General features: G+C 37.5%; 1 protein-coding gene and 1 long non-coding RNA gene across 3 annotated transcripts; one reads left to right on the top strand and one right to left on the bottom strand.

Moving 5' to 3' along the window:
• Positions 1-1,362: 1,362 nt before the first annotated feature.
• atf3 (activating transcription factor 3) lies at positions 1,363-8,091 on the bottom strand. 2 transcript variants are annotated; one of them, XM_088626324.1, is made up of 4 exons: positions 7,936-8,091; positions 5,530-5,779; positions 4,180-4,287; positions 1,363-2,759 (listed from the first exon to the last, which is right to left on the bottom strand). In XM_088626324.1, exons 2-4 carry the CDS (start codon positions 5,773-5,775, stop codon positions 2,562-2,564), a joined length of 552 nt encoding a protein of 183 aa, XP_088482450.1. In that variant the 5' UTR covers positions 5,776-5,779; positions 7,936-8,091; the 3' UTR covers positions 1,363-2,561. The 2 variants fall into 2 exon arrangements, with proteins under 2 accessions (XP_088482450.1, XP_088482449.1); XM_088626323.1 differs by lacking the exon at positions 7,936-8,091 and adding an exon at positions 7,782-7,903.
• A 97-nt stretch (positions 8,092-8,188) lies between these two features.
• On the top strand, positions 8,189-26,284 carry LOC148675215 (uncharacterized). Its single transcript, XR_015935469.1, has 3 exons — positions 8,189-8,542; positions 24,899-24,931; positions 26,186-26,284. It is a non-coding gene; the product is annotated as an uncharacterized LOC148675215 (long non-coding RNA).
• Positions 26,285-27,099: the final 815 nt, after the last annotated feature.

Genomic DNA, 27,099 nt, shown 5'->3' with positions numbered 1-27,099 from the left:
GCAGGGCTGAAAGATGAATGGGCGTTTCTGGGACATGAACATGTTTTGGCTTATCTCCTCAGTGTTTAATTACATCTACTGGTACACACAATAACAAATCACATAGAAACAATTCCAACATTTCCTTTCCGTGAAAAAAATGTACAGCCTTCTTGACACAGCTTCTACAGCTGAAAACTTTTTTTTAAGCGTTAAAGATATCTGTGACTTCAAGCTGACCATTTCTGTAGGAATATATCAGGGAATAAAAGACAGCTGTCCTGTAAGGAGGTGTATAGATGCCCCTGTTTCTAATAAAATAATGGAAAGACATTCAAAAACAGCTACTGATAGAACAATATTTTTTTTATTAAAGTATCAAAAACAATTCACATACACAGTAGAGAAATGTCTCCTTAATGCATTTCTGTCATGTATTAGGTTTACCTGAACAGAGCAGATAACAGTTTAACATCATTAGGCTACAATTTAACATTTTATCTTAAAATGGACATACATCTTGTAGTTAGAATAATACCATTGATAATTATTGTGTAACAATGAGAAACAAAGCTTAATACAACAGTAAAAAAATCACATTACGCAAGTTGAGCTTTCCTTACGTTAACATATTCGGTAGTACCTTAGTCACGTCTTGCATGCTAGCAGGTAAATTCTATTCTTATTACACAAAGTAATAGCAAACACAAATAAAATATTGACGCCTGCGTCTCTTACAATCCCTTTCTCCGAACACAGCATTATTTTGTCTTATAGAGGCTCAACATTTATGATGAATGATTTTTCGCTCAAATCACAATTTGTCACTGGCTCACAAAACCTTTTTTCCCCACTTTATACAACAGGTACGGTACGAATTAAATTGTCAGTCCTACTGTGTTTTCTTTAGTTTCTAGAAATCAGTGTAAAAGAAAAACACACACTGTTTTTTTCAAGGGAAAAAAAACATTAAACAATTTTGGTGCTTCAAGAGTTTCACTATGAAGTAGTTTTAGTTTTGGTCATGCTACGCTAAGTGGTGCTGGTCTCAAACTAAAAACTTTCAGAAGTGAATTGCTACAGTAAAGTGCAGTGAGAACAGAGCTTCGGGTGGCTGTGAATGCCTTAACTATTTATGTTGGCCACATCTGTGAAGATTGAGCACTGGGAATTGTAATGCAATTGTACTTGCACTTCCCACTGTTACATTCAAGGAGCAACTGGTTTCTCCTGGCTTTATAGTCTTTCAGTCACACACAAGACCAAACTGTGCTTGTTTAGAAACAATAAAAATGTCTTGTACAGCCATGAATTCTGCACGGCCTCTCTAACCACACACACACACCACCACCCCCTCCTTCACTATTCACAGTTTGTTTTAAAAAAAAAAATACTTCTGCAGTTCACTGTGTAACTGGAACACAGACCTACAAGATGTTTCCCTATTCTGATCACACCAGGTAATGTACAGGAAAGGAAATAAGGCCATCCCCCCCAGCTGATGCAATGTTCAAAATGGAAACTGAACAGCTTTGAAACTGGACTGCAGAATTTTAGACACACAGGTAAAGAGATTCCATATAGGTGAACAACAGATTGGCACACTATAACCTACAAGAGTGGGCTACAGCATCTGCACTTTCTTCCCCACTGCTAAACCATTGGATGAGGTGTTTTGCGTGTTTTGTGTCATCTTGTTATTGCTGCATAGTTTATTACAGATTTTAACAAACTGATTTTCAAAGAATAGCTTCATAAAAGACTTTTCACAGATTAATGAATAGTAACAGAAGTTTCTGCGACAAACATCATATATGATGGATGAGTATTTAAGTGGAAACAACCACAAGAATCACAGATGGTCAGCCATAAATCCATTACTCCTACAGGAAAGGGATTCCTATTTTTCGACTCATGGAAAACAGATGGATCTACAAAACAAGACTTCCCAGCAGCAACAATAGAAACAATCCAACAAAATACAGACTACAATCAACACACGTTTTTCATAGAGGTAAGTGCTTTCCCTATCAGCAGAGGCGGAAGACACGAATACACAACTTTCAGCCTTGGTTATAAGGACTGAAACACTGTGAATGTGCATGGCAATTCTGTGGGGCAACACGCAGATTCCCTGGACTCGGCCCCGAGTCCGTACAGTTTTTTTTTGTGAGACATCTCCATCATCTGCTGTGCCCCTCTTTGCCTTTCTGTGCTTCGGCCTTGCTTGTACAATAAGTAGTAAAAGCTTATAAAGGCTATACATTATCACCGAGGACAACAGTGTATTAAAGAAACAGATAAACTCGTAGGATATTTTTTAGAGTCCTATGACTTTTTCGTTTCCCGGTTGCGGTCGAGTTGCAGCAGGTGAAGGTACCGGGCACCCTTGCCCAGTCTAGTCCTTTTCTGCAGACGTCACTAAGGTTCAGAGCGCAAAGGGCGACACCCCAAGGTGTGATGGCTTAGTTTCCGCTGGCACGTAGCTAAACACCTGTGAGTCCTCGAAGATGCAAGTCAGTGGAGTTTGCGCGTGGCTGTGGCCGCTGAGGTCTGAGATAGTCTGGCTGTGCGCGAGCCCTTCAGCCCTGTAGCGTCCCCTCCTTGATCTGCTGGATGAAGAGGTTCCTTTCGTCCTCGGGGGTCCTGCCGTTCTGCGCGCGGACGATGCAGGTGGGCCGGTGCAGGTTCAGCATGTACACCAGCTGCTGCTTCTCGTTCTTCAGCTCCTCTATCTGGGCTTTCAGCTCCGCGTTGATGGACTCCAGCTTTTCGGACTCCTGGAAAGACAGGACAGAGCGCTGAGTGCAGGCCCTTCTCTCCTGATTTCCCGCGAGGTTTTCCTGACGCAAGCATTTAAACTTTTTTGAGGACAGATTACATCCTGCGATAGCAGACATACCAAACTTAGCCTGAGGAACCCCCAGGGAACTAGGACTACTGTCCTATAACATGTTCTGCGTCACATTCACTTCTGCTTGTTGTGCCAGGTAGGACACAGAAAGAGAGCATTATACCCAATATGAGATTAAAAGAAGACAGGCTTAAAGATATGTTCTTTATAATTGAAATGACAAAGCCCACCTCCTCTAGTTGTAAAAGAGATTACTTCTGAGCCTAAAGTGATCTGAAAAGTCTATTTTTTAGAAGCTCAGCTCAGTCTTACTAATAATTAAACTGTAAAAGAGTCTTTCACTCCTCAAAGCTGAAGCAAGATTTTTAGACTGTTTGCCACTTCTTAGAGATAACTAGGCTCCACAGGTGGCTAATACAACTGTCCTAATCTCTCAATTACACACAGTCTGTGGCTGATGAGCAGCACACTTGGAAAATGATAGAGAAATTCATTCCATCCACAAAGTTCCCATCACGCTGTGAAAAAATAGTTCTCCTTAAAGTCTGCTATTTGTGCCACCACTACAAAATTTGAAGCCATCCATGAAATGAACAGAACATGGGCAAGTATTTTCTTTAAATAATTAGAACAGGCAGCATTGTTTATTTCATAAATATTCTTAGATTGCTGAATGAAGCCCAGACAAATACTGAAGTGAATCATAACTATTATGTGCTTTTGTTTACTTTAGTGCTGTAGTATGAAGTATCTGGCACACAGTAAGCTATTTTCTACATCAGGCAAACTAGATCACTTTCCTATATTGTTAATATATAAATGTATATGGATAGCTGTTTTGTAATAAACACATTAAGGAAATTAAAAACAAGTGAAAACAATATAATATAATCTCCAACTGATAATATGGCTGAATGAAAATCCCACACATTGTTTAGATGCATGTTACAGTATTATGGAATGAAAGCATTTTAGTAAACTATTTTACAGAAAATCCTAGCCTTTCAATTAATGGGAAAGCCCTGAGTACCATACATTTTCTGGAAGAAGTTGTTCAATGCTGTACCAGCCACTATTACACAAACTATTGCAGTTTCATGAGTAAGAAAATATTTGCCATTATTTTGTCATTTTTCCCTTGAAGGCACCTAGACAACACTTGAAATTACAGGTTTCATTAGAAAAGATCTATTCTAAATCAACATTCTTACTCAAGGAAATTCCTGTTGTTAACAGTGAACTTTTTCTGTATTGCTTTAACAGTCTGTATATACTTATATATCCCTACTATGTGTTTTGTGTAATTTTGGCCAGTTCCTTCATCCTATCTTTTCACTAGAACATACCTTCTGTAGACAGTCTGTTCTTTCTTTCTTCTTATTCCTGCACTTTGCAGCAGCTATCTTATTTCTTTCCCTTCTTCTCTTTCTCCTTTCACACTCTTCCGGTGTAATCTGGAAAGAAGATTATCCTAAACATGAGTGCACAGGAAAAAATAATCCTTTCTTCTTTTTGCAATTTGAGTAGCAACGGTAAGAACCTCAGAATGATGTGTTCTCAAAATTATTTTGCACCCTTTACCATTTTTGATTGACTTTACAAATATTCCAGATAAGAACGAGGGAAAATGTTGCCAGATGCTGCCAAATTCTAAGCTGATTCAAAACAGCCATATTCACTTAATGTATGAAATCTATTTCATACATTAGGGGCTGGGGTAGGGGGCAGCCCTGTGTGCCCTCAGCCCCAAGTATCTCTCGCAGTAAGAGCCCGAGGAGAGGCCAGGGTTTCCACTGAACTGAGGAGGGCTGGTACTGGGGCAGATGTCAGCAGCCATATCGCTCTGCAACTCACAACTGGAAACCCACTGAAGCTAAGCAGGCGTGAGCCTGGTTAGTACCTGGGTGGGAGACCTCCTGGGAAAAACTAAGGTTGCTGCTGGTGTTAGTGGGGCGAGCAGGGGGTGTTCACCCTGCAGTCCATGTGCCCCAGTATAGTGTATACTGTAAACTGGCGCCCTCCTTTGGATGAGATGTAAAACTGAGGTCCTGACTCTCTGTGGTCATTAAAAATCCCAGGGTTACTTGAAAAGAGTAGGGGTGTAACCCCAATGTCCTGCTCAAATTTCCCATTGGCTCTTACCAATCATGGCCTCCTAATAATCCCCATCTATGAATTGGCTTCATTACTCTGCTCTCCTCCCCACTGATAGCTGATGTGTGGTGAGTGTACTGGCGCACTATGGCTGCTGTTGTGTCATCCGGGTGGTGGCTGAGGGGAGATCCCATTACTGTAAAGCACTTTGAGTGGAGTGTCCAGAAAAGTGCTATATAAGTGTAGGCAAATATTATTATTATTTCTAACCTCTTCCATTAGAACACAGACAGGATGAACAAACCCTCACATGTAAAAAGTCTAACAGAATTGTGGAGTTTTATAACGCTTTATAACGCTTTTTAATAAAGTACAGATCGGGCATGAAAGTGGGGCATAATTGATATACTGATTTTAAAACCTGGTATTACCATTTGAAATTTCAAATACATTTTTCTACTTGGCAAAATAATCTAGATGTGCGCAGAAGGAGAGAGGCCTTATTTCCCCGGAAGTTCTTATTTATTCGGCAGAAGTCTAGGCAAGTTACTTCTGACAGTTGGGGTGTAAGGCAAGAAAAGGTTGTTGGTTTTTGTTTGTACCTCCTTCTTCACATTTGGCAACTCGGTGGGACTAGTTTCAGACGTGGTTCCCACGCTGTCGCTGACGGTGGAGCTCATTCCGCTGGACAGGCGCTTGTTCTGAATGGCGAACCGCAGCTCCTCTTTGACCAGAGGCGTGAGGTTCGTGAAGTCGTCGAACAGCAACGACCCCGGCGGGGAGAGGCAGGGGACCACAGCCGACGCGCTGATCTCCGAAGGACCAAGACCGGGATGCTGAAGCATCATCGTGCTGGAGGGGCGAAATTGACACGGTTACAACGCGAGCCTTTTAATACTCACGGCTACAGGCGCAGCCCTGGCATTTAGGTCATGAAACATCGATCGCACCTGAGATCAAATCTCCGACCTCACAGTTTTCACACTGTTTGGAATGGTATGACTTTTGTAGGCTGCTTTCAAGTTAAATAACGGCAGGCACATAAACAGAGGTAGAAGGACAAAGCGTGTGTACTCAGTTTACACAAGGTGTAACTACCAATTTTAATTACACAGACGTATCAAGCATAGGAAGGCTACCCAGTTCAAAATATGATGTAAAACGGAAGTTGTATAGAGGCTACTCACAAAAAGCGCCGCGTTTCATTTAAAATGTCTCTCTTCTCTTTTACTTGATTTGAAGAAAATCGGACACTTGGAACACCCTCTCTTAGACCAGTTAGACTCGACAGGCTAACCTATAATGGCCCGGGGCTGCTCGAAAGCACCAGACAAACCAAAACCCCTTTCTTCCTTACTCATAGGGAGGGAGGGACACGTACAGTAAACCCTGGGAAATTAAGTGGTACTTTTCCCAAACCCTTTTCGAAAATTCCCTCGCACAATATTAAGTGCTTCCTTTTCGGCTGACTAAACCAGAATACGGACTCCCAAGGGTAGAAGTAAAAAAAAAAATACTGATAGGCTTCGTCCAGTGACTTAATTTCAGTAAAAAAGACGCGTCCGGTGCTGGTTCGTGTATGTGCGTGCGGAGGGGGGAATGAAATGAACTACAATGACCCAAAGAGACAGAATAAAAATCACCAGCGGGAACTGGTGTTTGGGAATTACGTGCTTGAATTCACAGAAGGAAGTAACAAAGCGGCGCTCTTACACGCGCCTGCTCCCGCACTGTGGAGCTCAGCCGCCTGGAGGACGCGATTCCTTCATCTCTCCCAGCGCGTCTTTGAACTGACTGGCCCGCAGTCGCCTTGGGACACTGGACTAGCCCTTCCCGGGCCGAGAGTGTTCACTACAGGGCCGGTGTAAGTTGTGGTACACGTCAGTAAAACCGATTTATACATTTCTTAACCCCAAACAGAACACCAGCCCATTTTATCGCAAATTTTAGAATTTTAAAAATATTCACTTGGAAATGTGTAAACCTGCAACGTAAACCGCAGTCAGAAAGCTACACAACTAAGTTATCTTATTACTCCAACGTATTGTTTTTTTCCCTTTAAAATAAATGGAATTGTTCAATTTCCATTCATGTACTGTATATTGTTTCCGGATAACTTGTTTATGCGACACTGTTATTTGTGAATGCCTGGAAAATTACCACAAAAAAAATTCCACAACAAAGAACATTAGTTCTCAGTGTTACACTGTACTAGCTCTCCCTCCGATTCAGTTGATGCCCTGCTTTGATTCAAACATGCAGGTTCTCCCGAGGTCAATGAGACACTACTGTTGATCGACAGTTGTTACTTGTCGTGCTGGTCCATTTCCGAATAGGAAAAGTTTATCTACCTGGGACAATGCATGTACTGTACACTACATGGATATACACGCACAGATTCGTATAACACAATCGGGAAAGCCCTGCCAAAGCTAAGCAATGTCTAGCTAAAACAAGGCGCATAACATCGCTAACAAGAAAATTAGCTACGACATGTGAAATCTCATAAACCCTAAGTACAACATTACAACGCGGTCAAAGAAGACAGACACCTCCGATATCCCGGGACAACTGACAAACAGAAACAGAAAGTCTGGGGGCAGACACTATTATAAAACAATTTCGAATGCGTCGTTTAACGCTTAACCGTTTAAATAAATCTCTCATGATGAAAGCAATACCCAATGAGAAGCTTGATTCTGTTTCAGTATGTCCTTTAGTTATGTAGTTTAGGAGTAGTAGGCAGAACTAGAAACTATACAGAAGTAATTTTTCACACTTCGCACAATATCAAGCAGAAACAAATATAAAAAAAGCAACCAGAGAAAGGTCTTTCTGAGAATGTCTCGCTTACTTTGAGGACTGAATAGGCATCCTGTTTTCGGAGTGCTTACAGTGGACTTGCGGTATAAATCCTCAACCGACAGCACAGGCATGAGATTACGGTACAGTGACACTAACAGCCCAACACCAGCTTCTCGCAAAACATCAGCGATCGGCTCACCTACCTTATAAACTGGTTTTGTGCCCGAGTCAAGGAGAACGCTGGGGAGCGAGAAATGGTTTATTGTTGCCTCTTTAGTTTGTAAGAAAACTTACAGATAACGGCGCTGGGTTGCATCACCTCTTTATATAGGAAGCTCTGGTATTTACTAGTACGAGGGCTGGTCAGAGGTGACGTCATTCTATTAATAGCTCAGGGAAGCTTGCTTCGCGATGATGCAACCCAGCAACCCCGCGCAGCACACCATAACAGGACAGGGTTCAATTCACTATTCCCCAAAGGTTTTGGACTCGCAACATTTCACACTAATGAGCCAATCACGACATACCCGGATAATGACTTGATATCCGTGGCATCTAATGATAATCTTGTAAAAAAAAAAGAAATAAAAAAGATGCTGATGCGTTAAGTGGGGGTGATCGCGGTGATAGTGAGGTGTTGGGGTTTGAGTAAAGTAGTTGGGACAGCTGGTGATAAAGGCTGTCTTCTTCATAAAAGAACATCAGTGTTCAATCACGTTATCATGTAATACATGACCTTCTTCATCATCACAATCGTTCTAGTAGGTTAATTGTAGTAAGAAGAAGATGGGAATGAAAGCATCACAAAAGGTAATATAAATTATGTTTTTGAAGGAACTGAAATACATCGGCCCAACAAGTACTGGCCCCAGAAGTTGGTGGGGGTAGGACCACAGTTGAGAATTTAATGGGCAATACAGTACTTACTATTTTTATTCTGTTTTACTGGTTTTGTTATTTCAGTAAACGAAAGTATGCTAAAAGCAAACAACGCATACTTCCAAGTATTTTCAATTTGTGTTTTAAATACTTCTGTCTACAGAAGGAAGTACCCACCCTTCACCACTGAATTTTACCGTCCAGTTTTCCGTTTGTCTTTTTTAATGCGCCAGTATTTTCATCGTATTTTGCGAGAATGGGCTAATGCCGCATTACGATTTGTAAAATACCTTATTCTTTCCACACACTGGTTGTTTTAATTAGTGTACATGATTATCTCGTTGTTCGGAAATAACCGGTCCATATTTTTATCTGGTGTCTAAACTGAAAAAAGATCGAAATTAAATTAATTGACCATTGTCACTTTGGTCTTATCTGTACGTACTCGTCGTATTATGCTGTCTATCTGTCATTATAATAGTATACTATCCGTAAAATATGAAATTGCGAGATAGTTTTAGACATGTCCGAACACGCAAAAAGTCGAACATTCTAGGTGTCATGTAAGGACAGCACAGTGAGATTAGGCGTATGGATAGCCAGACGGGAATTTAAATATAGTTTTCAGTAAGAAACATTTGCTTTAATATGAAGTAAACTATATTGTGGTTGTATATGAAATACTTGATTGGGCGGAGTTAACTGTGATCTACTTTAAAGAGTTATTACCTTTACTGCTGCTAAAAAGAACAATGATTATTGGGTGTTGTAATTTTTAATAGGCTATCTGACAATGGTAATAAGTACATAATAGTTTGTGAATTTTAAGAAAGTCATGCAAAAAAGATACATATTTGATTAATTTGTATTTACATTTGTAAATATTTTAATATTAAGATTTTGTCTCTGAAGCTTTATTATAATGACATATTTTGTGAGAAGTGCCTGTAGTAGGGATGAAAAAGTAAAAAAAAAAACTGTATTTCTGAAAGATACCTGACAAGTTAACAGCCTGTTGCTTTTTACATTCAGTGGGCAGGCTGTTTACACTGACTGTTGTTTGATTAAGAAATGTGCCTTTGATCTTCCTCACATCTTATCTAAGGAATGTGGAAGAAATAAAATAAATAGAAAGCTTACAAGTCACGAGGTTTTATGGGTACTTAAAAGAAAACATGTGGTGTATGTCCAAAAGGAAGCAGAAAATTTGTGCTGAAGTGGGTTCAGTTGGGGTGTCAGAAATAAACACACAAATCAGGCAAAAGCAAGTCTGTCTGCGTGCTTCTAGCCTTGGCAATATCATTTTTCTATCCTAACAATAAAGACACAAAGGTTACAGGTTAAACTTGTTGAATCATCAAGAAAACAAAACCCGTTTTATATAAGTTCATTCTTTGCTGCCTGAGAAGATTTACTGGGTGTGTTAAAGAGATTGTTGTTGAGAGAAAAATGTGGGCATTTGCTATGATTTGGTTTCATCATGTCATACAGTGCGTGACTTCTGCAGTGCTGGTACACCTCTATAAAACAGTTAAGGGTCATAATCTGATGTGGGACTATAGAGTGATTTGGGTGTATGAGTGTGTAAGTGTATGAGTGTAGGGTGTATGAGTGCTGTAGCTAAGGTACAGTATATGGCACAATCTCACAGGGAGTATGTGCTGTATATATACAGATAACCTATATAATTAATTGGGTATCAGTAGATGTATTACTAATATCAATGTGAATAGAGTGAATGTGAATGAGTACTCAATAAATATCATGAACAAATATGGTTATTTTGAATGCTCAAACCTTTAATTGTACACACAAAACAGAAGTATGTTGTTACTTTTCAAATAAAGCAAACAAATAAAAGATAAGGTGGACTTAGTTATCCAAATTTATTTTTTTTAGATTAGCTTGTATATATTGAAGAGTAGGCTGGATTGTGTCATAAAGTAAATGACAAAGTTTTTATATAATATACAAGGATTATGGTACTTAAAAGGGATTGTTTTCTTTAATTGTGTATTCCAATTAAAACAGAGTGATGAGCAGAAGCTAAGGTATGTGGCTAGTGTTGTGTTTCTCAGATGATATTCATATATTTACAGTGGTCTTTACTCTAGCTCTCTAGTCTAGAACTTGGCTTACTCGGGTATTTCTGTCTAAAAGAAAAACTTTTGTATTCTTGCACTTGGTCTGGTTAAAGGAAGGATCTGCATCATCCTCATTCGTCATAATTATCAGTGGGAGGATTTGTCAGTGTGCAGGTTGTTGAAAGAAAAAGTTGAGTTTAATCTCATTCTGAAAAGAAAAAATGTATAACAATGAAACTATATATTTCACTCACTTCTCTTTCTTATCTGTGACAAATTAACCTCTAGTGGTTTAATATATATACATGCACACTGCTAATATGCTTTTATGTAGTGGTATTAAATAAATATACTGTAGTAACTCTGAATAAAAAAAGATCCAGAACAGTTGATACATAACAAGAGAACGATTAATGACAAAGAACCAAAATACAATGACCAGCAACACTTTAAATATAAGAAGAGCCATGAGTGCAATTAAATATATGTTTGTATAAATATAAAATGTGTGACTGAACACCAGCTAAGGATAACATATTGGATGTAAGACATAATTACACCTAAGCCACTATACTAATAGGGATGTTAGTTTAAATACAGTATATTCTTCAGTGAACATGGTTATAGAAAGACTTTTAAATACTAGAGGTGAATTATTCAATAGTACAGTCACTGATATTAGGTCTTAGATGTATTGTGAGTGTAACCATTTTTGCATCAGTTTTTATATTTATGTTTTCTTCAGTCTACGTACAGTATAAATTTACACATTTTTGGAATCCGTGTAAAGTATCTTTATTTCAAACAGTTCAGAATTATGTGAATGCCAATCACATTAACATCTTTAATTTTAAAAGTAACATTTTAATAGATTAGTACTGATGCAGTATGTTTACTGTTCCCCGTTTCACTATATGCCAAAACTTTTCAGGTGCATATCTCCCTGTTGACAACTCGGCTATCCCGTAATTATTAGAAAAACACAAGAAGACTTAGGACGGAGAGAGGGAATAATTTTTTGTTTACGGAACAAATCCTGCAGTAAGGAGTAAGCCGTTCTGCTATGTTGTGGAAGAGGGGTCTAGATCTACGGTGATATTATTATTGCATGACACTTATAGCAAACAAATGAGCAATACTGGTAAAATCGTTTTCTCTCAAATTGTTTCTTTTGTCAGTCCTTAAAATAATTTTCAGATTTTACATCTGAAACTCTGTGTCACATAAGCAAAATGATTACAATTATTTTTTACTATTGGTAACTATTTCCACGTAGTGTTACATAGGGATCAGAAAATGTATTTAATTTGGAAAATAACTATAGTAGTAATGAAGGGAACTGATAGTGAAGTACAAAAGGTGATTGTTTTGTGTAATAAAATTTTCTAGTTATAACAGTGTGCAGTGAAAGCTCCACTATGCTAACCTTGTTTTTTACAAATGCATTGGTGGATAAGTCATAGACTGTATCTACGGAGTCTTCAGCCCAAAGATTGGCTTAATCTGGTATTTCTAATCAAGAAAAAACACACCATTATTTTAGAGAAAAACTCTTTTATGAGAACACAGAAAAGCTAAAAACTCCCAGAATGTTTTCAACATAATACATTTCTTTTTAGTTATGTATGTATTAAGATGTAATTGAAAAGCTAGGAGTGTTTTGTCCTTTGGTACTTTGGTAAGTTCCTTGCAGATACATTACATATTGTATACAACACCTACAGTATGAGTGTGTAATATTTCTGCAAAGAGGACAAAATGAGGGAACTGTACAGATTCTGGAAACTGCCATGGTTTTGTGAGAGTGGCAGTTAGTGAGAGGTTTTCTCCTTGAATGAGAATACACAAGCTTATGGTTTTCCACACTCTACCACAGCAGTACGGCTGAGACTTGGGAGTGTTAAGTGGGTTGGGTCTACATTCCACTGCCTGATGTGAAGTGCGAATATGTGTCAGAGAGATCTAGGTTGTAGTACGCCATCTCTCCAATGAAAGCTCTTACCTTTGAGCTCTGGAAACTTCTAATCCCCCTCACTGCCCACCCCCCAGTGCTCTTAAGGTTGTATTTGTCTGTGTACACACACAGCGTTACCACGGTGCAATGCCGGAGAATTCATAACGTCACCCTGCCGACTTTCCATTTAGGAACCTTGAGAACACTCGACTGGAAATAAAACGTGACTGTAGCGTACTTTATTAGAACTGTAAAATGGACCTTTGTTACATTTATTAGGATTGTAAAACAGTTCTTTGTTACATATCAGTTTTGGTCAAAATTTCATTGGAATATAGTGGGAATGTAATAAAAGTTCAACAGTTAGGTAAATCATTAAATTTAAGGAATTTTCTACTGATGACTGGCCTGTGTTCCTCAAGACATGTTTTGCTGACCCCACTTTAAAAAATACAAATTATAACTCAGGACACACTGATAACATACCTTGACCAGATAGTGAATAACACTTTTCCTACAAAAGATGACGTAGTAGACCTACAGTATGTTGACCTGTGTACTGATCAAACTGATGTTGCAAAACGAACTGAAATATCAATTATATAAAATATAAATTGACATCTTCTTAACTGCACACAACAATTCCTTTTGAATAAAGCACAAAAGTTGCTAGCTTGGTAGACAAGGTGGTATTAATAAATAAACATTTGCAGAGTAATTGTCAAATGGGAAATAAAAAATATAAAATAAACAGCAAAAGTGATATCTATCAAAAGCCTGGCTGGATTAGGTGAATTCTTAATGGGCATATATGAAATGTGTGATAGTTCTGCCTGTTGAACCTTTAGAATTACAAAACAATATTATATACAGTTCCATAATCTAGTGTTTATTCTGCCTATTTGTAAAATTACTCTTTTTATGTAATACCTATAGGAAAAGTAAGCCATTGCTCAATGATTCAATAACATGAGTCACTTCTTTTTTAAATGGTAATGTTACTCATTGTAAAAGGAAATCTGCGCTCATACAGTACATGGCGCTGCTCACGTGTCTATTGCAGAAAGTTAAATGTCAAGGATATTTGAAAAGGAGATGTGGCAATGTAGTATATCGTTCATTTAAATTAAGAAAAGAACGCAAGAATAGTTCCAAGAACATCCAATAGATTTAAATCAATCCATTTACACCATTAGCTTCAGATTAACTGGTTGACTTGCTACAGTCAACATTGATTCTATTTATGAAAAAACGTAGCCACAGTCAGAGTAACAGTTTCTACAAGCGCCCATCCTAAATAGCCAGAGTCTTGCGGGTTTTCCAAGTACTTTTAAGTAAGCAACTAAAACAACTAAAACTAGGTGACCTAGTTTCTTAACCAAATCATGAGATAATTAAGGTTGGCAAAGCCCTCACCAGCAAAGGTGGCTAGAAAATGGATGGTTGGAAATAAGATCAGAGATGGAATGAAAACTATAGAACCCTGCATCTCCCAAGGGCTGAAGTCCCTTTGCCCTGGGGAAGGGCCCATCCTTACTTATGTGTTTAATCATTATTTGAGCTCGGCAGAGAAAGAGAGTGCTGCTCCGTGTAGGTAGACATGTGACACGCTGCATTCAGAGACTTCAGTCAGCTTTGAATCGTTGACTTGAACTCCTGTTCAAGACTGTGGCCCTTGACTGAACCAGATGGAAAGAAGAGATTATCTGGAGCAGAGCCCAGCATTTTGAGACCCAAAGATGTCAGGATGAGGAGAACTGAGACGAGCTCACCGTGACTCAATTACGCAGCACATGACCACACATCACCAGAGACAGCACCCGTTCAAACCTGCTATTCAGGATCCTAAATTGGTCTTATCAGTCACCTTTCATGATGGGTTCGTGGAAGACTGTCATTCTTGACCATGAGGGATAGCCAGTGAATCAACTGTATACATCAAGGATTTCAGTTATCTGAGATCATGTTGTTCAGTGGACCAAATGTAAATGCACTTTCTTATAGTAATGAGTTATTATTAAAATAATTACTAATAACCACAATCTGGACATATTATATGATAAAATTGTGTGCACATAAAATACTGCACCCCTGGTTAACATTTTCTTTCTGTTCCTCCCAATCAAAAAAGCCTGATGAGGGGTGTAAAACAAACTGTTTTCATCTTGCGAAATGCCTTTAAATGGTTATGTTCTTTACAATAGAACATAAGTTATCTTTATTGTTACCTCTCAGTAAAGCTAAGGATCTGCACCTTTGGCTGGGGGGTTGCTGGTTCAAATCCCATGGCCAGCAGGGGAATCCTACTCCACTGGGCCCCTGAGCAAGGCCCTTAACCCCAGATGCTCCAGGGCTGCCATATAAATGACTGACCCTGTGCTCTGACCCCAAGCTTCTCTCCCCCTATGTGTGTGTTTTGTGGAGAGCAGGTTGGGGTATGTGAAAAGACAAATTCCTAATGCAAGACATTGTATATGGCCAATAAAGTTATCTTATCATAGCGAAAGTACAAGGGCAACTGATGACACAAAGATTTTAATGAAGTAATATACAGTAATACATAAAAGTCACATAAACTAAGATAAAAGAGCTTTAAAGTTGAAAGAAATTCAGAAGAACCTGTAAAACTTGTTAAAAATAATTATATGATTATATTATTGACATTGTTTTCAAAGATAGTTTCTGATGTAATTCGAAATAAGACGTTTACCTATGTTCTGAACAGATTATTGCGTTTATACTAATTGTTTCTTTCTTTGTTTATTTCTTATTAATATGAGTAGTAGTAGAAGGTATTACTTAAATCCAGTAAGTGAAGTGCGGCAAGTGAACAATAAGGAATATATACATTATACAGCCAATTTAGTTAGGCAAAAATGTAATGCTACTCTCCAGACAACTTAAAACAGTCAGTATACCATGTACCAGAGACATCTGGCATTTGTCAGTTAGAATGTTTAAAAAACATTTAATTGTTAGTTTGTATCTATATCAGACAGACAAGAACTTAACCTGCAGTCTGTTTAACAATAATATCCTTGAAACCTAGATGCAACTAAAGTACAGCAAAATATATTATAGTTCTTACTGTTTTCACATGTATCTATGATTTTCAGAAATTATTCTAAGATATAATTTTTCTCAAACAAGTTTAAGGTTATACAATACTTGTATTTTTATATATACTTTTTGTTGTTTATTAGGATATTAAAAAAGACCCTTCCAGCTGCCTGAGAGAGAATTTTAAGATTTGCAATTCACAGTTAAAGCAATAGTGAGAGTTGCATAGTAAAACACATTTTTCTGTTGAGTTTCTGTCATGTCCGTTTTTATGCATTTTAAGGAACTAGGAAGGGATTGTGGAGTATCAGCCTCCAGTGGTAGCAGTGTGTCTTTTTTTAAAGTTGACTACATTAACCTCATCAAAGACAGTTCTTTGACTTTCATTCCTCACATACAGTCCCTTTGCTCTATCTGCGAGTTGTCATTTAAAAGAAACAGAATAAGTTTCAGATTTACAGCAGCTATGACTGTGTTTCAATTTACTTTCTTAATTCCACAGTGTCCCTTGAAGTAACTCATGGTAATTATTACCCAATGTTGTGCAAGCTTTAAACATCAGTTAGTTCATACCTCAGAAATGCAAGATAACCTCTGACAGAATTTCAACCCAAAGCTGCCCACAGAAACATTTTAATTCACAGCTTGATGGAATCTTTCTGGGTCCCTGCTTTGCATTAAGTGTCCCATTCAGCAGTCTATCAAGTAGCGTTTTAAAGATTTGACATAATCCATTGATTGATTAAATAGGATAGATCAATTGCAAAATGTAACATATTAGAATTGATTTAACCTCTCATGCCTTGTTTGTTTAATGACACACTAGACTGGGTGAGGAAACTTTGAGGGTACCAGATCCAGATATTCAAAACCCTCAAAGGCACTGACGAATACAACATGGAAGACTTCCTCAGATTCATCAATAAAACATGAACCATAAGACACAAGACACAAGTGGCTTTTAGGTTTGAGAAAAGAGGGCACTCCTTAACCAAGGGGTTGAGAGGATATGGAATAAACTACCCAGCTGTGTTGTTGAAGTCGATACCCTGGGTTTGGGGTGGGTTGAATGTCCTCCTCTTATTTGCCACCATTCTTATATTCAAATGCACCAGAAATACCCCACAAATGCATTGAAAAGGTATTTTGTAGTGGACTGAGATTTCTAATAAAATTGAAGGTGTTTCTTTATCTCTCAAAAGAAAAAAAAAGAATTTTGAGCTCCCATACGTTACAAATCTAAATAATTTCAACTCATCAGCTATTATGTGGTTTAAATAATATTTGTCATATTGTTTTTATCTTTTCTGCATTACTGTCATTGTCTGTAAACTTTCCTTTATAAAGTGCTATTTTATTCCCCTGGGCTGTAATTTTTGGAGGGGTTCATCAGTTGGAATTGCAAGTTTGAGAGCAAAGCTGACTTTCTTCTTTATAAAAAGTGTGGAAGACAGTACAAAACGTGTTACACTTGTTACATCTCTTTTCATTTTGGAAATTAATCAGATTTGTTTTGTAATGCACCTTTCATGACACATCTTATCAGAGCTCTTTAGTATAAAACAACCAAAATGACCTAATATGGGCTGTGAGATCATTCCATAGCCTTGAAGCAGCAGAAGAGAAAGCAAAGCAAACCAAAGTTTGAAGCCTGATTCTGGGAACTGAAAGAAGGCCAGAGTCCAAACAATGCAAATGATGTGTAGGTGTACTGGGAGATAACAGTTCACTGATGTAAACAGGAGTCTATTCAGGCCTTTAAAGGAGGGCACTGATATTTTAAGTTTTCTCCTGAAATGCATTTCATTCTGAAATGCAAGAGCAGACAGGGTAAAATAGGAGAATTTTTTAACTTCTATATTTTAGTTTTGGTTACGTTAGGACTTGAGCTCTGAGGCAACTTAATACATAAACAACCAGCAAGCACTGTGTTACAATCATCAAGCCCGAAATCAAGAAATACCTACCTGTACATGTATTGGCTTGTTTGCATCAGAGTGAGAGAGACATGAGTAAATTACAAAAATGATCAAAAGTTACCTTTCATACATTCAAACATTTCAACATTGCAAACAGGAGTTCCAAATGCAAAGCTGATTATAAAGCTAAACCGAGATTCCTGAGCTGAATGTACGGACTGATTCCAACATCAATGTCAAACTAAAGCCATAGTTACAAATTAATATACTGTACCTGATGTTGTGAAACCTAATGGAAATTCTATTGATGTTATTACACATCATTTATATGTTGCTATTTTGTATATGTATGTTTACCAAATGCGCTTTACAGTTGCGTGGGAGAAATGTGGGATGTCATCTGTCCAAGAAAAGGCTTGGTAACCTCCTTCCACAAACCCTTCAGTATTCACTTCAGATGAGTTTTAATTTAACTGGTTGCCTAAAAGCAATTTGATCTTTGACTCATTTGTAAGCAAGTGAAATTTTACATATGCACACTGGAGTGCAGTGAGAATATGAAAATGTTATCAGAGTAAAACCTGTCAACCAGACACAAACGTCCAGATTCAGAGACAGTTTCTTCCCACAAACTCAGATTACTGAACTCTTCCCCTACCACTGGCTCACACTGATGTTTTTTTTTCAAGATGTATGTTATTTAACTTGTTGCTGCTGCTGTTCTGTGTCTACTTTTTTGGTGATTCCTTTAATGTCTTTGTATCGGAGCATACATGCAAATACGCATTTCATTGCACTTCTGCATATGATAGTAAACTGAACTGGAACTGGATAAAACAAAACATGTGTCAAGGGCAAGATAGGTAACACTGAAATTACTGCACCCAGTATTATTTCGTTATCTAATTGGAAAGATATAAAGGAACATGGTAAGGGAGTAAGCCACTAGCCATGGATAAATGACTTGGTTAAAATTTACATGTGGTCATTACATGATTTCTATAACATTAGCCCAATGACACCAAAATGAGCATATCAAGTTTGTCACGTTGCTAACTGGGTAGTTATTTCATATTACTTTTAAGAAGGAATATGATGCTACAAATGATTTATTCATTTCGCTACTGAAATGTTCCATTTGTACTTTTTTGTGTTCCATTTGTACTCCATTTCAAAAATAAGAAAGTTTAAACGTTGCAATATATATATATATTTCCAAAGTAAATTCTATATTGAGCAAATTACATTAAAAATCTAAAGTAACGTTCTGGATTTAAACAGATAATTTGAGAAACAAACATAAGACACATATTTGTATTCCCTTTTGTCCTAATGAGAATTTTTAAATTTACTTAAAACGTCACTTATTTTAGAAAAAAAGTAGTTTAATTATGGAAATGTCTCCCACAATGTTACTGTCCTTTTGGAGATATGCCTCTTTTTTCAGTCCCCTTTATTGATCGTAATGTACATACACCCAATCATATTGGATAATTTGTTTTGTCGATGCAATTTACGGTAAATCTGTATTACAACTTTAAGAGAGAAAACCATCTCCTGATGTACCAGCAACTGAAGAGGGAGATGGTCCCCTTTTCCGGGAAGTGAAGGAGTCATTTTTTTTCTTCTGTTTTTGAGCAGTGCTTCAATCAGCTGAGAAATGAGAAAGTGACAACTACAGCGAAACCCCTCCTCTACCAATAGATTACATAGGGAACGGGTACTGCAGAAAAGTCAAAATCAATGATGATCATTTGCGCTTTCTGTCTGGGTGACACATCGTGTTCCCGTAAAACCGAAGATTACTCACCCGGCGAAACTGATATAAACATTAGCGGCCTGGGCTCACCGAGCGCCTATTCTCGCAGAGTGACGTCATCTTGGAGGAAGACAGAAAGGGAGCCAGCTGAGCTGTAAATGTTAAACACTCGTTTTACTTGTTTTGAATATATTCACTGAGCTTTTGGACAGTGACAACAGGTAGCGACATTTAAAGCCAGGATATACATTTTAACATGAAACAGTATTGGCTGCTGTAATTACTTTACCCGAAAGGTGTAATACTTTTTATTTCCAGCGATGAGTAGCCTTTGTTGGAAAAAAAAATATGATTTGTTTATTGACTAGACAGAAACTTTTTCGAAATGTAACGCATAACTGCATTTTTTAGATTTTCCTGCGATCAAGACCAGCAGAGCTAGCTTTGTCTGCGCAGCTCAAGAACTGTATATGCATTCTGTTGTTTTTGCGAACATTTGCCCATATAAAATTGTGTAGGCTGTTGTACTGAGGGTAGTTTTAACATACGCAGAACCCGAGTTAAAATTAATTTAATTGTGAATCTCTTACATGATGAGTGTGAATCAGACCATCGTCATTTTTTAAATGGGTGTGTGGCCCTTACTCCTTAAAAGCGTAAACAGGATTTCTCGTTGACATTATGAGTGTACACCGGTCCCTAGTATTTACAAAGGGACGGGGCTTTTTTTTCCATCACATAAATTCCTGTGATGGAAAACAAGCTGGGTCGTTAAATCAGAAATCAGTTTCCTTTTTATACCAGTCTCCCAGTTCTTTTAATAGTGGGTTCTAATTTCTTAACAGTATTTTGGCAATATGTAAACTTTAAAATAAAGCTAAACTGTAAATCAAAGTAAGAGTCTAGAGCCTTCAGGAACTGTAAAATATTGGTTTTCGATCTCGTAAATTGGGGTTGCACTCCAGACCAAAGCTCTCAATTACTGCCGTGAAAATGAGGAACTACAAAACCGTTCCCCATACCACGTAAATTGTCAATTGACACATGCTTAGTGTGACTTAGAAACTGGGTGTTGAATGGGAATCAGGGCTAAATTTTGTAAAACATTTTCAGTTCGATCATGAACTAGGATTTAACAGGAATGTGTGGATTCCCTTGAATTGAGACATATAGTACAGTTTAAAAAAGACTTTCACAGCAAATTCTTATACTCATTTTGCTTAAAGCATTAATTGTTAAATTAACATGTAAAAACTATAATGTTTTTTAAAGCAATTTTTTTCTGTATATTAGCTTAGGTAAGCAACAAAAATATGTATTAATATTAAGCAATAGTATAATTCTAGAACTGCATTATTGAGAAAAATGTAATGCCAGGTGAGTGTATATTGAATTATATCAAAATCACACACGATCTGTTGAGCTGGTATTTTACAAAATGTATAACTATTTCCACTGATACTAAAAAAATAACATGTTCCTTATAACTTTAAAATGCAACTTTTGAAAAGTACTCAATAGAAGATATTGTGTTATTTCTGTATCTATATTAATTGATACCTGGACTGCCTGTAAATATATTATGGTTTTAGTCATGGTCTTTAACATGGGCTATAGTCATCATAGCTGTGGCACAAAATCTGTACCATCACAGCTTTTCCTATGATCCTGAAATCGGCTTGTTTTTAAAGCATATTTACAGAACTCTGTTATACAATAGATAAATAAATAACAATAATTGTTTTGAATTTCAACTTGTAGTTTAGGTTTCTCTTACAACTGAAATAACAGTTCTTTCTTCTTTAAAAGATTAAAAGAGAAAATGGTTTTCTAATTATGACAAAGCAAAATCAGACATTTCTTGAAGCTTCAGCACTTGTCATGTCGTCACCCTCCTGTTGTCTTACAGCAGGTATGATGGTTGTGGAAATAAGTTGTCAAATGATACTAGTGCTGTGACGTCACTTCCTCGAGATTACGTTCACTCTACTTTCGTAGACAAAGGAGCAAGACACCTTCCTTTATGTGAACTGTGATAGAAGTGTCCCAAAAATTCCACACAGCTGGGGGCATACTCTATTAAAAGAAACAGGCAAACTCATTTTTAATACAAAAATAACTTCTGTGACTCAGCATAATTTTAACCTTGGTGACCAGATTGTATCATTACATGTAGAATGACTCTGCTTCCTTTAAATAATGGTTGTAGTTTCCTTATTACATTCAAGCATTGCAGAAGAGTAGAAGTCATGGCTATTTTAAAACGAAGTTAAATCGGTTCTGTGTCTTCTGTTCTCAGCTTTGAAAGCGAGTAAGTTGGTGTATATTTGTTTACCAGGCTATGGCCATAGCAACACTCTCCCACTGCCCTCTTGCCAAATCATCTTTCATTTCAGATGTTCAGACTGCTGGGGAATGCACATCCCAGCTTTCCAAACACTCAAAAAGCTCCAATCCTTTTCTTCTTTTCAAGGAATATATGTCTGGTATTGTTTTTTGTCTTATTTGTCTGTTTTGGGTTCAGACAAATTTAACATCCCCTTATGCCTCATCAGATTATGTGAAACAGTAGTCAAATGTTTTTTTTTTCTTTATGCATCATGTGAAACTAATATTCCTGTTCCAGGCTTATTTTTGGCCACAATAAAACACATATCTTTTGTAAAGAAAAAAGTTTTGTATTTTCATATCATCATGAGAAAGCTGCATAGGGTCGACTAAACCTTATTCTTACCAGTGTTTCAGTTAAGTTTTTAGTTATATTTTGAAACCATAACCACTTACTATAAGTTATATTAAACAAGTACAGGTCAAATTCACCTGTTGTTATTTGAAATATAATGAATTTCTGAAAGTAATATGTAAGAAAGATTGTGCAAAATATGTGATTTGGTAAAAGCAATATTTGTAAATGTTTCTTGGCAGTTGTGTAGCTTATAATTGGGTTGTTTTTCAAAGCACCATTGTTTTAGTTTTTTAGAGGGACCTGCAATATGGCAACAGCTGAAACAGTGAAGAATATTTTCACCTGTCAGATTTTGAAAGTCTGCTTGGCTATTAGATTAAATGCCATTGTGTCAGTCCTGAGTCTGGACCAAGGTTCATGAGCTGACCTTTGTCCTTAATCAGAAGTGAAAGTGACATTGCTCTCAACATTTCATAAGTTAGGTAAGCAAGGCTAAATGACTCAGCAGCTCTTTTACCATTGCTTCCAGCATCTTCTAGACAGACAGAACCACTTGACTTTCTATGCACCGGTGTTTTTTCGAAGTTTGACCCCAGCAGCCACCCACAGTTTTCTTATGGACTTAAACAGAAACAACACCACTTTCTTACTTACACTTTCAAACTGAGAACCTCGTTTCCTGTAAGTATTTATAGTGGAACAGAAAACATCTGTGCAGGGTGTGTGTCATAGTCATCTCAATGCTGTTTTCCCTTGAAGGGTGTACCCAAGCCATTATTATGATGAAAGAGGAAGTGAAGGCCAAGACCATGACCGGGGTTAGAAGTGTGGATTAGTGGTCAGGACTCTGGGCCCCTGATGGCACAGCTGTATGGGCAGAATTACCTCCTTTAAATTCTTGGTTGGGATAACTATTGATTTATGACAGTAAGGTCATGTCACGTCATTTGCCAAACCGGTTTATACTGTACCTTACAGTGTTGCAGAAAGCAACGAGCGCAAGTCAGGGTACACCCTTGACAGGGCGCCAGCCCATTGCAGGGCAGGTGCAAGCCATACATGGGGACAATTTGAAGGCCACAGTAAAGGCCAAGGGGGAAAATTTGTCCTGGACACCAGGATAACTCCCTACTCTTATCCAGAAATGCCCAGGGATCTTTAATGACCAATGAGAGTCAGGGCCTCCTTGGTTTAATGTCTCATCCAAAAGACAGCACCCACTACAGCATAGTGTCCCCGCCACTATACCGGGGCATTAGGACCCACACAGACCACAAGGTGGACACCCCCTGCTGGCCCCACTGACACCACTTCCAGTGGCAACCATTGCTTCCCAGGAGGTCTCTCATTCAGGTACTGGCCAGGCTCAACCCTGCTTAGCTTCAGTGGGTAGCCAGTTGAGAGCTGCAGGGTGATATACTGTACCTGCTGGCACTAACAGTAAGGTGCCTTACCAAAATTGCTACAGCAAACTCAGCTGTAAATTGTCACCACAGTATGCTTGTAAAACTTGGTTAATTGTAACCTCTGGGAATCATTTTCGCCAAATGAATGAAAACAACAACGCACCTAGGACAGAAAGAAGCTAATGAATGGACTGTATAACACTAATGTTCAGGAACCAACTTTAAATTAGTTATAATAACAAATTAATATTTTATTAGCTATAAATAAATTGCAACTTTAGTTGCAATGTTAAATTGTGTTAAAGCCCACTCTTCACAGATGAGTAATATTCTGTGGAAGCCTCTTAATGATTAACCGTATCAAAACTGAGCTTTAACTGAAGATGATTCAACTCTTTTAAATGAAAATTAAATTAAACATTAAATCAGCGCAACTATTAAAACAAAATTATTATATAGAGGCTACCGTGACATCATTTAGTCCTGTGAATTATTTGGTCATCATAATAGAAGATGGAGAAGAAATAAGCCAGCAAATTTTGTTTTATGAGACACAGAAAAGAAAGATATTGCTCTACCATTTCCTAAATGTTTTAAAATGTAATTTCCCAGCACTGACAGCAATTAACACATTATGCTTTACTGTTAATATAAAGAGTTACGATAGGGAGGAGGCTATCTGGTCTGCCATAATCGCCGAGTACTTCATACTGTAGCTTATTGGTCCAGGTTTGTCAGTCTCTTACCAATAAAAGTACTGAATATTCATAGTTCTGAGCTATACTCTACTTATTGCAGAATTACATTACAGTAATGAAGCGAGTCATGTGTTTTTTTTTGTTAACATGCTGTTTCCAATTGGTGATATAAAATGGATATGGAATACGGGCTATGATGATACCATTGATGCATGATGAGTCGTAGTCCAATAGGAAAGCAAAGGTAAAGTGACATCACCTCCCTATTCCATGGTCTGACTGAAGGCTTCCCGCTTCACTTTAATAATAAATGAGAAGCCTGACTGCATGTAAGTGCCTCATCAGCGGTCCAGGCTTCTACATCACTGGTTGTGCCAGTGCTACAGTGAGCAGTAACACAGCACTGTTTCTCAGCCTCCCAGGGGTGTGCCTGCTCCCATGTACTGTATTTTGGAAAGACAAGCCACAACGTATTCTTATTTTACAGTCCTTAATAAATTTAGCATAACTCACTAAACTGCTCAGATAACCATCTTTTGTTCAGGTCATTTTTTAGGCTATTATTACTGCCTAGAAAACGTAGATATTTATAGAGTATGCCACTAGCTCTTCACAGTACTGAATACTTAATGTATTACTTTGCAAGTATCTGTATTTGATACTATAAAAAGGGAGAATTTCTCTCTCAGTAAGGAGACTTTCTGTTTTGTCTTTAATGAAGGTTTAATAGTTCACATTTCCCTACCCCAAAAAGGTAAGCAACTTCTCTATAGCCTCAGGCAAAGACACAGCAAGTACGTACAGTAATAGCATGGTTTATATATTACCTTAAATCATCCGGACTACCAGTAAAAGTATCAGGCTGCATGTTACTTAAAAAGGTGTTACTTAAAATGGCATAATAGTCATTAGGTTTGCTGCCTTGCAGTGTTGGGGCTCTGGGTTCAATTTCAGGCCTGGGTGCTATCTGCATGGAGATTTTATGATTGTATTTGCATGGGTTTTTGCCAGGTGCTCTGGTTTCCTCCCATAGTCCAAAGACACAAAGACATACTGGTAGATCAATTGGCTTCTGGGAAACGTGGCCCTGGTGTGAGTGTCAGTGGTTCTGTTTGTGTGTCTGCCCTGCAATGGAGTGTCCAGGGTAAATCTTGCCTTGATCCTGTTGCTTTATTAATTAATTATAAATATTGATCTATTTAATGTTCTTACAAAGTTATTTGGGATTGTTCCCATTTTTACATAGCTAGAAGTTTTAATAAGCAAAATTCAACTGCAGTATTTTGCTTTAGGACACTCCACCCAGGATTTGAACCCACAACCAACGCATTTTAGGGGCAGAACCCTAACTACTAATCCATATACATCACATTTTAACCCTACCAGTATATTTTATATGAATCATTAATATGAAAGTTGTTTTGAACAGCTTTCACATTAAAGTGAGATGCATTTTAGCTTATTAGTGTGACTCATGAAGAAACCACAGAGGACTGGCATTGTAACCAGGAAGGGTGGCAAACTATTAACCATTACTCACAAAGAAAGGTCAACAGCTCGGCACGTGATATCCATGATCTTTACCATCATTGTTATATAACTATATAAAGAGTAATGTAGCTTACAAAAGATATGCAGCTAAATACATTAAAACAAATAATCTCCTTGTAAACTGTATTGCATATGATCATCTTTAAATGGCATATACTGTTAAAGAAACACAACAGTGTTTCTGTTTGCTCCACGTGGGACAATTCAAGCAGAATGAGAGATCTATCGATATGAAGCAGTTCAGAGCATAGACCAGAAATGACCCGGTAAAATCAATGTCAAAATGTCTGTGTTGTGAGTAATATTTCTATTACTCACAAAACCATGTAAAAAAAAGCTCAAAGAAAATCACCTTTTATATAAAATACTCCGCGGTACTGCCTTTTTAGTTTCTTGATTTGATGTTTTTCAACAGTTTGCAAAAGTCATTCTCTGCCAAGATGTCTCAATGTTACAGATAAACAGCAGTTTCGACCAAGATCACAGGACTCACTGTGGTCATGTGACGGGGATTTCCTGTGTACCGAATAACACCAGCATGCTGTCTGGAGAACAATCGCTCAACGAGTCATGTGATGATTTTTTTTCCCTTTAGTAAGAAAACAAGATGACAATTACTCAGCATTTTTGTCTTTATGTAATAGTACATCTATTCAGGTCACTGCAGTGAAAAAGGTTAATAAAGGTTCTGTTAATAAATACATAAATGTTACAATGTTTCACAGTTACAATGTGTTTTCATGAACCTTCAGTCTGTGTAGATTTCACAAAAATATATGTAACTTTGATGTTGTCTTCATCTTCTTCTCTATCATTAAAAAGCATATGCATGGAATTCACTTTACAGCACCATTATTTCTGTGTTTCTCTCCAAGACGTTTTATTTTATTTGGTTAAATGTCAGCATTTCCTTCTAAGTAAATGTTAACCTTAGTCCCTCTGTCTTTCGAAGGCACAGGAGTTTTCTTTTATTGTATCATATGGATGTTATTTCTGGGAGGGGTCTATGATGCTTTTAGCTTGAATGTCCAGTTAACGTCTGTATATTAACTAGAATATACTGTATTTATATATACTGTATATCACTGGATTAAGTCTGGGGCCATTTTGAAATCTCTCTGCCCTTTCAGTAGTTGGAAAGCAAAACCAAATTTGTATATTTCAGAAAACATATCTTGTACAGTATATTCGTTGTTGTTCAAGCTTGGTCCTCTAACCAAGTAAACCGGTTTATTGTGTTCCTTTTAAGAAAACAACTAGATGATTTTTTGATAAATGTAGCAACATAACATGTAATATTGCTTTTTTTCTTATGCAAAACATCTTTATCTGGAATGGTTGCATATGTGATGTATGTGTTCTGTTGGTAAT

This window comes from Lepisosteus platostomus, chromosome 3 (genome assembly GCF_059453375.1).
Source record: "Lepisosteus platostomus isolate fLepPlt1 chromosome 3, fLepPlt1.hap1, whole genome shotgun sequence".
NCBI classification, from domain to species: Eukaryota; Metazoa; Chordata; class Actinopteri; order Semionotiformes; family Lepisosteidae; genus Lepisosteus; species Lepisosteus platostomus.
The sequence above is the reverse complement of the archived record's forward strand: the minus strand, read 5'-3'. Positions and strand labels throughout refer to the sequence as shown.